Source organism: Falco cherrug, chromosome 2 (assembly GCF_023634085.1).
Source record: "Falco cherrug isolate bFalChe1 chromosome 2, bFalChe1.pri, whole genome shotgun sequence".
In the NCBI taxonomy this organism is placed as follows: domain Eukaryota; kingdom Metazoa; phylum Chordata; class Aves; order Falconiformes; family Falconidae; genus Falco; species Falco cherrug.
In genome coordinates this window covers 100,715,793-100,729,526 of record NC_073698.1, presented here as the reverse complement: position 1 = coordinate 100,729,526, position 13,734 = coordinate 100,715,793, and the positions used below count along the sequence as shown (strand labels likewise).

Genomic DNA, 13,734 nt, shown 5'->3' with positions numbered 1-13,734 from the left:
TATTTGTGTAAGCCTCAGGAGTAATACGCATCTAGCAGAGATGATTAAGCAGTGTCCAGAGACAATTGTTTTCCATCAGAGACAAGGAAATTGTCTTGATCCACCCTTCAGTTTTTACAATGTTCTTCAGCAAAACCCGTTTGAGCCTCTTTAGATGTTTAATATGGTGATTCTTGTCTCTTTTGTGCTTGTCTTGCTCTCAAAGATGACTTTGGGCACTCCAGCTCACGTAGTCATCTTTATAATTACATTTTTTTGTAAGCATCATTATTATTTCTTTTGCCTGGTTTTGTGAGGGAAGAAAGCTTATGTGACTGCCCTGTCAGGGCTCTTCTGATCCCTCGAGGAACTCCTGTCTGATTTCAGCCAAATTTAACGTGGTGCGAAAGCTAAAGGCTGGTACTTCAAATCTTAAGCAAATAAGTAGGGAGGAGGGACAGGAGAGAGGCCCACATTAATGACTGTGGGGAGAGAGTGTTGCATGGGCCTGCGAGATGTGATGCTTTTAGCTCAGCTGAGCAGGTGGGTAGCACACCCAGAAAGCTGCTGTTTTGCGAGACACGTAGATGCAAGACATAAGCCTATAGGAAGAGTCTGCCTCTCCTGCCTCGTGTATGTTTAAGACGGTTTTCATTTTAAAGGCGCATGCATTCTGGGAATTTTTAAGACTAGATCAAAAAAAGGAAAGAAACAAACCAGATGTAAGTGTTCTTAATAGCAGTATTTTAGTTGTTGCAGCTGTCATCAGTAACAAGTTATTAATAAATGTGAACCTCTTTGTGACCTCCCCTGCTCCGCTACTCCTGGATATGTTCCCCAGCAAAGGCTGTTGTCCTGGCCCGTCAGCTTTGCCCATGTCATCCTCCTCTTGCAAGCTCGTCTTGCTTCTTCTCCTTATCACATCAAGTTGTTTGACTTAACTTTCAGGACACTTTACAACCTCTCCTCACCATCTATGTCAGCCGTGGTTTCATAATTGCTTTCTCCCTTTCCAGGGGTGGGCTACCACTAAACCGGGTGGGCTTGCACTCTCCTGGCTGCACATTGCCCCCAGCTGCTTCTGCTGCTTCTGCTGCTGGTGCGACTCTGTCTGCCTTTCTTTCCTTGCTTAGTGGTTTAATTTTTAAGATCCTTCCCTAAACCCAGCTCGGCCTGCAGCCATACCAGCACCAGAGCAGACGGGAGATTTTGGGAACACCCTTCTTGGCGCCAGCCTGGTCCTGGGTTGGCTGAGAGCACTTGGGAAACTGCAGCCTCCTCCAGTGCAGAGAGGCTCCCTCTTGTCTCCAGTCAGCTCATGGTGCCAGCCTTTGCCAGTCCCTTGTTATTAATGCCAGAAAAAGTGTCAGATACACCCAGGGGCCAGAAATACAGTAATTCAGGGCAGAAGTTGGGGAGGGGGGAGCCAAAGCAACACATTCCTCTTCTTGCTCCAAGATCTCCCTGTGTTATTTTAGAGCTGAAACGCTGAGTCTGCAACCCTGTGCATTTGTGCATCGCCACAGTAGTCCCAGAAAACAATAACCTCTGCCTTATAGCTGATGGTTCATTTACACGATTTAGAGGAAAATGTTGAAGAAGTCTCACTTAAACTTAGTCTCTGCATAACATACTGCAGCAGTATGGAATCCATGACAGCCTGAGGTGGCCTTCTGCCCCATGCAATGGCATCACGTAGTGCTTGGGACAAGCTCAACAGTGGTCATTACCATCCATGAAATGTAGTTGCTTTGTGTATGAAATTGAGAATTGTGCATGTTCTAAGATTTTTTTTATTGTTTCTGGAAATCTCTGGTTATTTAGCACCTCAGAGAAACAAATTATATTATATAATGTTTTTGCATGTGGGTGATTTTTTTTCTTAGGCAGTTCATTGCTTAACTTTTGGAAAAAAATGTACTTTCTTTCCTTGTGTTCTAGTGTCGTTTTACTGTATGTCTCTTTCATAACTCTCTCCCTGTGCCTTTCACAGACTTTGGATTGAGCAACTGTGCAGGCATCTTGGGTTATTCTGATCCATTCAGCACCCAGTGTGGGAGCCCAGCATATGCAGCCCCTGAACTTCTGGCAAGGAAAAAATACGGGCCCAAAATAGACGTTTGGTCCATGTGAGTTACTTCGCTAGTTTATAATTGTTACTACTGTTACCACTACCCATTGCTCAAATGAGAAACGTTATTCGTGTGTTTGGCTACTCTGAGCAAGAAAAGCTGTTTAATTAGCATGACTCTCTGAACTAAATTACACAGATATTTTCTTCTGAAAGAGATCTTTTATGTACCTGTATATAGATTACTAGAACATACAGCACAGAGAGACTGCAGTAAAGCACAGCTGTTGGTCAGTGATGTTCAGACATAGTAGAAGGCATGGCTCTGGCACAAGAGGGCCAACAACTTTTCTTGTTTTCCCCGAAGGATTCTCAAGCATTCACGTGGGCTTCGTGCACTACCCACAGTCAAGTGGAAATGTGATACCAAGTCAAGTCATCACTTTGAAAGGACCGTCATTAAAGGGGAAATAAAAATGGCCAAAAACTTGTGAGCCTTTGTGAGCTTACTAGTGTTCAGACAAAAGAACAGACAGAAGTCCCTGTTGCCAGAGGTAGAAGAAGCTACAAAAATATTTTGGAGTTGGTGAATTTGTCCTCAGTACTGCTGTAGACTGTGCAATTCCCACTACCTGCCAGTTGGCCCTGGACATGGTATTGGTTATCCATTGATAACCAGGAGAGGAATTGGCTGAAATCAGTTGAGTTTTAGCTTTTGCTTTAGTATCAATAAGTTTTCCCTGACCAGGTGGGGATAATACCATTTGTGTAAATTTCAGTAAAGTAACAGAATTACGGTTATTCCCAAGTTGAAGTATTTGGAATGCCTGGAAAACGTGAAGAACTGTATAAGCACTACTATTGCTAAGGAAAATTGGCCAGTGTTTAGATATTAGATGAGGACCTGTGTCAAATTCATCTCTCAGTTTGACCTGGTGGGTCCCCTGTTGCACTTCAAGGCTCTTTAGAACTTCGTCCCCTGCTGAAGCCTAATTTACAGTCTGTCCTTGGAGGAGACCCACAGCTATCATTGTATGGCTACTGAATTTCTCACTCCAGCAGTGAGCCATCCATCCACATCAAGGGTGATGAGTACTAGCCCTGAGGAATGCAGGCAAACAGAGCACAGTCATTCTTGTAAACCATTTGAATTTCTCCAGTAATAAAATCCTGCTCTTTTTTTTAAATTGAAAAACCCCAGAAAATATGGTTAACTCCTACTTTTCCTCATAGCTGAAAAAAAGGTGTCTGTGATCACTGTTCATGATAGTGCCTCGTGTTAGTTTCTCTCTGTTCACATATGTGTGTTCAGCAGACTAGGGAAACAGATTCCCAAAAGGGAGGTGTTCCATTCAAATTGGATTTAAAGCCCTTTTAAGAGGAAAAAGAACAAGAGTTCCAACCCACTTTTCATCGCGGACTTTTCTGGGTATAAACAAGCAGTAAGCTTACTGCTCTGAAAAATGTCATTGTTCACACCTGATCTTTGGGCTGCACCAGAGGGCGTGGAGCTCACCTTTGGGTGCTCCACCAGGACCTGCAATGTCCCTGTTGCTGTGGGCAGTCATTCCACACCAAAGGCAGCACCAGGACAAGGCCTCCAAAAGCAGTGTTTTTGTGCAGCCTGAGAGACTTAATTGTGGTGTGGCATTTAGCCGAGGAGTTGCCCAAGACCTGGACTCAGTTCTGTGGCTCCCAGCTTATGCCCTGCACATTGTGTGGCCCTCCATGAGCAAACCTCTGGGAATTCTTGCCCAAATTGTTGTGTGCAACAGAAGAGAGCGCTTTTTTTTAATCTTTTTTAAAAGCTGTCAGACACTTAAGATGAAGTACAGTCACTAAATCCTAAGCTTATGTTTTCCCTTGTTCTTGATCATTTTCTCTACATTTTCTTTTAGTGGGGTGAACATGTATGCAATGTTGACTGGAACATTACCTTTTACTGTGGAGCCATTCAGCTTGAGAGCTTTGTACCAGAAAATGGTGGACAAAGAAATGAACCCTTTTCCCACCCAGCTCTCTGCAGGTAATCCAGGGGGTGTGCTAGGACCTGTTCGGATCCAGTTGGTCAGAACTGTTGTGGGATTGTGAGTCATGCTGCTGACATGGCACACTAATAAATACTCCTTTTTTCATTTTAGCCTCCAACAGATCTGCGGGAGTTGCTGTAGTATAAATACTTTTGCTTTGACTTCTGTATGTAAGCTGGAGAAGTGCCAAGTTGTGCTGAATGTGAGAGAAGAACAAACCTGTGAAATTCTGTGAAATTGCTTTTGTAGAGTAGTTGGTCAGTTTTGCTCATTCAGATGATTTTACCATACAGGATGGATGCAAGGATGCATCACTTTGAAATAACAGATTCCTGGGCATTGTCATGACTAGGGCTGAGTGATAAGCTACCTTGAATGACCTCAGGTTTATTACAGAATAATGACATGCATGCAAAAAATTATTTGGGGACAGTGACCTGTGACAACCTTTGTGTGTTCACAAAATGCAAAATTGTTGATGTCTTAGTATTAGAAATATTAATTCCTACATCAGAGCGATGTCACTAGGCAACAGGATCATTTTTCAGCTTATAGCAAGACCGTTGTCAGCATTTGGAACAAACTCTGTTTTGTAGTTGGTTATTTTTGTATGCTAAATTTGTTGTTCATAGAGAGCTTCTGTTCTTCTTATCTGGCAGCCTGTTTACAAGGGACGTTCAATAAAATTAAAAGATGGCAAATAAAAAAAGGATAAGAGAGCATACATTTTTCACTCAGTACACTAAGGATAGCAACCATTGTTACAACTTGTAAGAAAAACCCCTTGAAAGTTGTGTCACAAGTTGAATTCTTCCAAGTACAGATTTACCTGCATATGGAAGAAGTAGGTAGTGAAGGGTTTTCTCACGCAGGTTATCCATGGGTCGAGTGGAGCATGTTGTTCCTTGTTCAGTCAGCATCTGTATGAAGTACACTTTTCCTGCCAGCAGTTCATATTGCTGGCATGTTGTAAAGTGGTAGGTTTACAAGTGAGCTGGGATGCTGCAAGTCTTGTTGCTATTTGGCGCAATTAGAGTGTTTGGTATTTCCATTCTGGAGACTTTCCATTAGGATTCAGTTGCACAAAATGACTATTTTAATGTTCTAGCACATGCTCTAAAGCCCCACTGAGTAAATTAAAAGAAAGATTATAGTGACTGCTTCATGCTGTACTGATTTAGATGCCAAATCCTGCATTGATTGCAAAGTTGCTCTTGAATTTGGGGACTTGCATGTGATAGTAAATATTTTCCAAGTTTGGCAAAAAATTTACCAAACTTACCTCCCGGAATGAGGCTGTTAGCAATAAAAAGCAGTGATATGGTGGCCATGTAGTGTCTTTGAACCAATGAACTGTTTCCCATTGTTTTCTTTCAGTCTTCTTTAAGTGGGAGATTTCACTGACTTCATTGGGACAACCCAGTTGTTAAGGGCTGAATCACCCACAAAAGGCCTGTAGAAAACCAGACCTTGGGTAGCAAAAAAAGATAACATTACTTTTGACAGGTTTCATTCATCCTATCATTTCATAATGGAGATCAAATTTTCTCACAACTGTGTCTCTGTAGCATTTCTAGCTCACTGATGCTATGGTCTCCAGTGAAAACAGTATTTTCTTTATCCTGTGAGAACTATAGCAGCTTGAAGTTTCAGAGATGGTCGCAAATTAATGGAATAGATTTGAACGTGTTAACCTTTATGGATTGTGAAGAAAGGTACGCATCAGTTCTTGATCTAAGTCATTGGCATTGTGTGTTCACTGAGATGGCAAACTGTGATTTAAGGTGACATTTGTTCTTGCAAGGGTTAGGCTTTGGGTCAGTTGGTAAAAACTCTGCTCCTCTGCTCTGCGAATTGTTGTGTTTGTTAACCTCTTAGGTTTATAGATCTTTTTCTTTAATCGGGTTTTCTTTTCCTGTGCTTTCACATACAGACTAGAGCTTTTTTTGCAGGAGTCTGTTTTGCTTGTTCAGGACATTGTCTTTCAATATTTAATTTCACAGTTACTGAGCACGCAGTACCATCATAAAAGTAGCCGGTCTTATCACTAAGCAAGAGTATATTTTATTTGTGTTAGTTAAAATGTTGGGTGACTGTGAGCACCCAAAGCAAATGTGTAGCAACAGAGAAATTTTGGAGTCAGTGTTTGATTTTCCCATTTAGGAAAGTTTTTCATTAAGCTTCTTAAACAACACAGCTGTCTGATTATTGACTTTAGGTAAGCAGTGTTCAGTTGCTCAGGAAGCTGGTATTCACCTTGCACACGTTCCTTTTTCCCCTCAATTTATGGCTTCTGTATGCTCATGGTCTTCCTTCTGGAACAGAGAAATGAAGTGGAGACAAGAAGCGCCATCGTCTATCCATGCCTGTAGTCTGGAGGAAGGATTTTATTAGGTGCAGCTCGCTCATGGCTTGTGGAATGACCTCATTGCATTTTCTCCAGCTGGTTTTCTAAGCAATACCAGTATACCTAATTATAACCAGGCACACCCTCACAGTGTGAACAAGATGCTACATTGGTTTGATTCGTGGCAATGAACATGAAGACGGCAGAAGTCTTGCAATCCCCACCTGACATGCACTCTGCTTCTGCTCACTGCTGAGCTCCATGCACTCAAGGAAGTTAACAGAGAAATGTCATTTCTCATGGTGCTGGTCTCTCATTTGTCAAAAGACCAAAGTTTACCTCCAAATTACACCATGGGAACAGAATTCCACCGAGTGCTGGTCAGCGGCTAATCAGATTAGTGCTGTCCTTGAGCTCGTCGTAAATGAGGCCTCAGGTAACGAGGCCCTGACGGGGTTTGCAGTGCCCTGTGCTGCCAGCCTACTTGGTGCAGCAGGAAAAATGGCTTCAGGCACAGTGGATCCAAAAATCGATTGGGCAGCTTCGTGTTTGCTCCCTGGCGGACTAGTTTTGCTGTCCCACAGCCGTGTGGCTAACTGGGAAAGGTTTCTGTTCTCCTCCTGCCATCTGACAGTTCAGATCAGCCAAGGTGCTGTTACTCATCTCTTCCATGTCGCCTGGGTCTGTCTGGCCAGGGAGCTCCCAGGGGGGATCTTCTCTCCAGAATTCATTTCTCCCGGTCTGGATCTGTGGATCTTTGTGGCGCTTCACAAGCTTCATTTGGTTAGTCTGCCTTTTGCCAAGGAGGGAAAAAAAAGTAACATTTTTAAGGAGACTTGAGCTGATTTGGATGGCTGAGGGTGGTGGTGATGGAGGGGCAGGGTGTTGGTTTGGGGAGGGGTTATTTATTTTGCTCTGAACCTGTGGGATACGTACGGTTTGTAGCACAAGAGATGGATGAAGTGCTGGAGAGAGGAGATCGGGTTCGTGGTTGGCCGTAACAGGGGGTTCGGTGCCCAGGAGGCATTGGGGGTGGGGGGGGCACTCAGGACACATGGAGGGCAGCCGCGCATCAGCTTCCAGCAGGCTTACGAACTTGGATGTAGGGTTTTCCTGCTGCTTCTGCAGTATTGCTGTTGTAGGAAAATAACAAAAATGCTGGAAAAGATTTAAGTAAAGTATCTCACAGAAATCAACGATTTGTGAAGAGAGTTTATTAAAAAGCCAGCTAATGCCAAGCTGAACTGGTAAATACATAATCGTAACACTCTCTTATCCACATACAAGCTTCTTGATGGTAGGCCTGTGTCAAAACAGAGAGCTTCTTGGGGCCCTCTCCAGCTGATATTTGATTTTTGCAGGATGTTGAATGCTGAGGTTACCCAAGCTGTCAGGAGTTGGCACCTATTGAGTCTAACCCTGACTTATTTGAGTAGAACCCCTCCCTTCCTCATGCCTTGCCCTGCCCTGGCGTGTCAGCCCAGCCGTCCTGTCCATACTGGTGGGGAGATCAGGGTGCTCGGGAGGACAGCCAGGCAGACACCGAGGAGGGCAGCAGGCTCATAGAGGAGAACCGGTGAAAGGCAGTGGCACTGTGCCAGTGTTTGCATTTATGCCCTTTTCAGATGAGGACATAGTGGCCTCACCAGCAGGTGTATTATTCTCCTAAAATTGCATGTGGGAACGGGGATGCCTGAGGGTTTCACTGGATTGCTGGTGAAGATGTGTCGCAGCTGCTCTGCTTCAGAGGTGGTGCTGAGTGAGCGTGCTGTGGCGGTGAGACCAAATGCCTATAAAGCCCAATGGGAAGACTGCCTCATAATTTCAGTTTTCTAGTATTTAGGGGTTAGTACATGCAGTTTAATCTGCTTTGTAACACAAACCTTTAAGGGGTTTTGTTTGCCTGTACTGAGCTGAAGTAGCTGTATTGGCAAGGCTGTACTGCAGCTTACCCAGAAGACACATCCCAGAAGACACCATGTCATGCCACAGTGGTCCTGTGCTGCCACAGCCCAGGGCACCTGTGCTAGTAAGGAGACAAGCAGACGCAACACGCTCAGGAGAGCGAGCGTAGGAGGGGAACTGCAGCTCTGCTGTGCAGGAAGGTGGAAAAAAGCCCCCAGGGTCCTGTCCATCTGATCTGGAGAAAACTGTGCCACAGCCATCATTTCTGACGCTTGCTTGCCATTGACTTAATCTGGGACTCATTTGGTATCATCTCACTTGACTTTTATCTCCTCTACAAAATCATTCTGATCTTGGTTTTCCCAGAATTAGGTTTCTTTGTTTTCCGTGCAGGGAATTGTAGAGGACATAGTTAACTCTTCACTGTCATGTAGCTGATAAACTGAAGCTAACCTCAATAACTTAAAGAGTAAGACCAGACCTAGGTAAAACAGAGTTTATTTTCAGCTCACATAGACACTTTTTGTGAGTCTTTAAGCAAATCACTTGATTTCATTGCTCCTAACCGTATAAGAAACACATGACTTGAAAATATCAGAAAAGTACTTTTGGGTTTTTTTGCAAGAAAATCCCAAGGGATGGTTGAATGTCACTGAAAGTTGAAGGTTCAGTATCTGAAAACAGAACAAAGCTCATTAATTTTACTGTACTCTTTTAATTTGTCTAAAACCTGTTGCAACTGATTGTAGGTTGGATGGAAGCCAGGAGAGAATTTGTCCTTATAATGTCAAAGGGAGGCCAATTTTCCATGTCTTCCCTCCCAGCTTTGCATCCCTACCCTCCTCTCCACTCCTACCCAGTCCATATTCTACTTTAAAACACAGCTTGAGTGATTTGCCTCTGATCTGACTCCAGCCTCTTGTCTTCATACAAAAGTTAAGTTTTGGCTAATCTGCTCAGAAACTTCAAACAAGCTCTGAAACAAAAGGCACTTTTTGTGCTCTCCTTTATGACTATAAATCATTGTGACTATAAATCATTGTTTATTTTACTTCCTAATCCCTTATCAGTTTTTCCTCAAGGACATTAGAGGATACTGTAAGGAAAGCATTCCTTTTTAGTATACGCTTGGTCAGGCTACACACCTGTAGTAACTCAACTACTGTGTGAAGTCATAAAGCAGATGACATATCTATTGGTTGGGGTTTTTTTCTTGATTTCTTCACAGCGGCCGTAAACTTTCTACGATCTCTACTAGAGCCAGATCCTGCAAAGAGACCAAACATCCAGCAGGCACTTGCAAATCGATGGCTTAATGAGAATTACCCTGGAAGAGCACCACCTAATGTCACATATCCAAACAGGTACTGTGCTAAAGAGTGGAGAAAGCCTGCCAGGGTGTATATACATTATATGTTTTAAAATGTGAATAACTCTGGTGTTTCGGTTCCATTTATGTGACAGCATCCCAGTGCATTTTCTGCGATTGCTTTTGTGACTCTATCCTAAAAGCTGTTAGGATTGGCTGTGGCATATATGTTGCTTGGAATGGTCAAAAATACCTTAAATTAGAAGCTGGCATATTGTGCATTATTTGCAGGGTAGTCTGGGGTGGAGATGATATGATTATTTGGCTCCAGACTTTGGAATGAGTATGTGTGGCAGGTAGTTCTGATCTTCTTGTTTACCAGTAAAAGCAGTGGTGAGAAAGGTCAGAGTTAAATGATCTTGCTTTGTGGTTGTTGATCTTGAATACCTGCGCAGTGCTGAATGCATGACTAAATGCAGAGAACAAACCTCATGGCCAGTCAAACATCCATGTAGGAAAAAAAGAAGCAGAACGAACGATACTTGTGGTCCACTTTGGTTAGAAATAATCTTTCTTGACTTTAATCATCTGCAGTATAGAATCAACACATGAGCCAGCCAGCCTGGGCTCTCATTACAGTCAATGGAGAGAAATAAGAGCACTTTTTACATAATGATACATCTGACTTTTTGATTCTGTGATAGGATGATTTTGTGCCCAGGAGATCCAAGTTCCTCTCCAGTGACTCTAAGTGGAGCCTCAGGCAACTCACTTAGAAATATATGTCTATATTTGATCAGATAAAACCTCCATCCTGTATCAAAGCCCTCCAGCTGTGTCTCATACACATTCTAGTACCTGCAGGGGAATTGCTGTAGGAGTTACTGTCTTGCAGGCCAAGATCCTAAGTAACACAGAGGCAAAGACAGAAATTTAAAGCCCAATTTTGGTGCTTAAAATCTGATAGTAGGCCAGAATTTCTGCTCCAGCTTGCTAAGAGCAGAGTCCCTAAGTGAAGATCCTGACTTCCTCCCTACAGTTTACTTAGTTGCCAGATACCAGATGTAGTGAATGCCTAGGGGCATGACAACTTAATTTTTTCTGAACATCTGAACGACTCTCCTCCACCCAAAAATGATTTGGTGTTCACCAACCACTCCATCTCTTTGTGTTGGTGCCCTGAAGGACTCAGTCCCATAGGCATGCTCAAGCCATGCACGCAGCCAGCCTTCAGCATTCAGCCCAGGTCAGAGCTTTGGTGGTAAGAGTGCCTCCCACCCATTTTCCCCTCTGCTCTACCACTAGCCGTGTGAACAGGGTATGTTTCAGAGCCATGGGTCATACCATGTCATACCCCTGTGGGGCTGAGAGGCACCTCTGCTGAAGCAGGTGATGAGCACTGCCACTTCTTGATCATGATGGGACCTGGGCACAAGGAACCAGTTTGAGCCTTGAATCTCGGGACAGTGTTTAGGAATGTTTGGAGACCTTTGCCTTTGATGTTGGTGTTGGCTGGCTTATGGGTCACAGCCTGCACAGTCGGGCCTCCTACCTGAGTCACCTCCCTTTTCCCTCTGCACTGGCAGGGAACAGAAATGCCCTAATTTAGCAGCAAGCGTTTCCTTTCTGGAGGGGGCGTCTTAACTTTCTGGTAACTGCCTTGTGGCGAATCGCTGTTGCTATGCCCTTCTTTGACCTGTGGAGAATAACAGGTCTCATGCTCTCAAAATGTGGTTGGATAGATGTTGAGCAGCTTGGATGCCTGCAGGCATCACTAGAGCCATCCGCTGAAATGGGGAGGGAAATGTGAGGCCAGCTGCCTGCAATCCCCAACAGAATATAAAGATGGCCCCTACAAACAGTTGTTTCACAAGGAATGAGAACAGGCGGACCCATTATCTTGACATTACTGTGCCAAATTTAAGGGCAGTTGGGTTAATTTGTGTAGTGTGCTGTCCAACAAAAGGAAATCTGTGTTTCTATGGTGCATTGGACTGTACTGAAGTATGGTACGTATGAACTTTGTATGGTAAAGAAAGGGAAAACAAGTGTAAACTGAATGAGTCGTTAAGCTAATGAAATCACTGTCATAATGAGTCCAATCAATCTACTAAATGTGGCATCTGTTAAGTGAATGTAAGTGTAACTGAGAGCTGTATGGGTAATTTAATTCTCTTGCTGTGTGTGTCTTATCTGCAGAAAAGAGGAAAAGAGACAGAAATAGGGCTTGAATGTGCTTTCACAATTCTTTTGCATTTTTAGGTACAGCTTCATGCCTCTTTTTTATTTCCTAGCTTGCAGTTATCAGGCTTTAGTCAGGTTGTGGTGGAAGTGTCCCTTCTAGAGTTTGCTCATCGGTGCAGTTAGGTAGGTGACTCACAGAAGAGGCCGGCCTCCATTAGAATAGCTGTGGAACACTCTTTATTTATGGAGTCCCCATTAATCATTCCCACCTGAAGGCAAGTGAATCAAATGGAAGAAGAGAGGAAAATGCTGTGCCAAACTATAGAGAGGGCATATGTTTGCTCATGCGTATGTGTGTATGTGGTGATGATAATAATCCTTTACTATTATAAGCACTTTTTAAGGGAACATCAATGTGGAGTGCTGTGCTTTGCTATTGAAAAAACTCAGTTTCATTCATTCGTTCGTTTGTTTGTTCCTTCCTTCCTTCCTTCATGCCTGCCTTCCTGCCTTCCTCCCTTCCTCCTTCCCTCCCTCCCTCCCTCCCTTCCTTTCTCATTGCACTCCTTTTGTTATCATGTGGTCTGAAAATAAAAGTACATGTTCCTTCTGTCTGAACCCAGATTTTATGTGAAGCTGCAAAGGATAAAAGCCATACAGATTCATTCTTTCACTTCATTTTTTGGATACTGTTTCTTTAGTTTAATTAGTTGATTCCGCAAGCTTGACCTACCTAGACTTTGTCATACTGGAGCCTTATAGGAAAATACTCTGTAAAGTTTGACATATTTAAAGACATGGCCTGAATGGCCTGACTCCTTTTGAGCTTGCCTCAGAAAGTACCACCAGGATCAGCTTCAACAGAGTTTCTCCAAGTTTTTGTTAGTGTGCAGATGCAGGTAAGATGGGTCAAAATAGTTCTGAAAAATCCACTACTGTATTTGTAAAGAATCACTTCCTCTCTTAATCAACACAAGGAAGAAGCTGTGTTATGTTCTTGCAGTGCTCTTCCACCACCCGTTATTCCCAAGACAGGAACATGGTAGGAAAAAGGAGAGATGAAGATAAGGTGGAAGAATGGCAGAAACTGCATTTTCAGGAGAATATTCTCCCAGGCTTTTTATAAGCTTGCTTTTATTAAAGAAATTCCCTGAACGCAAGCAAAAAATTCCTATTTTGCTGAGCACTTCAAGTAGAAATTGCTTGAATTTCTTTTGCTGTCCAGATGCTTTAACGTGCAATGGCCAAGATAAGTTTTGCTTTTGAACTTAAAAATCCCCAACCCCAAGCATTCCTTAGCTGCAGAATGAATGTTAATAAGGATGCCAAATAAAGGAAAAGAGTTATTTGAGATTTTCCAGACTGTGTTTACATCTTGTCTAAATCCTCTGTGTCAGACCCAGACTGCTCTCTGGGCATCACAGGTGCACAGGACAGGGGGGCAGCAGGGCAGAGGTGGGAAAGGTGGAGAATGGTCCTTTTGAAGGGGGAGGCAGGTTGTAAAAAAACCCACAACCTAAGCTCCCCTAAGTTACCATAGCCAGATATTAGGCTTGATATTAAGAGCAAGGAATACCCTTCAGAAACCAAATGAAACCCAGTATTTCTTTGGAGGTGGATGGGAGTTGACAGGTACATCTGGGAAGCTGGTCAGCACTTTTAGAGGTCTAAATAGGAGCAGAGTTCTTAGGCAATTTTGGCTTTAGCTTAGACTGAGAAGATGCTTTGCCGTTTCCACAAGGCTGCTGTACTCCATTTCTTGCCTTAGCTGAGTCTATTACAGACTTTGTAAAGGAGCTCATACATAAACATGTCTTGTGCTTGTGCTTTTAACTGACAAGAGTATAGCAGCAGCTTTACCATTTTAAGAGCCGCTGTAATAACCCTCCCTGTACGTCCCCTTTCTCCA

The 13,734-nt window shown here is 43.3% G+C and overlaps 1 protein-coding gene across 2 annotated transcripts in view; it reads left to right on the top strand.

The window, feature by feature from the left end:
- The window catches only part of HUNK (hormonally up-regulated Neu-associated kinase), a 59,045-nt gene that overhangs the window by 32,660 nt on the left and 12,651 nt on the right, over positions 1 to 13,734 (top strand). For both annotated transcript variants that reach the window (XM_055702509.1, XM_055702508.1), the window contains exons 4-6: positions 1,973 to 2,108; positions 3,949 to 4,076; positions 9,561 to 9,696. In XM_055702509.1, coding sequence (XP_055558484.1) covers positions 1,973 to 2,108; positions 3,949 to 4,076; positions 9,561 to 9,696 — 400 coding nt within the window. The remainder of the gene's footprint in view (positions 1 to 1,972; positions 2,109 to 3,948; positions 4,077 to 9,560; positions 9,697 to 13,734) is intronic.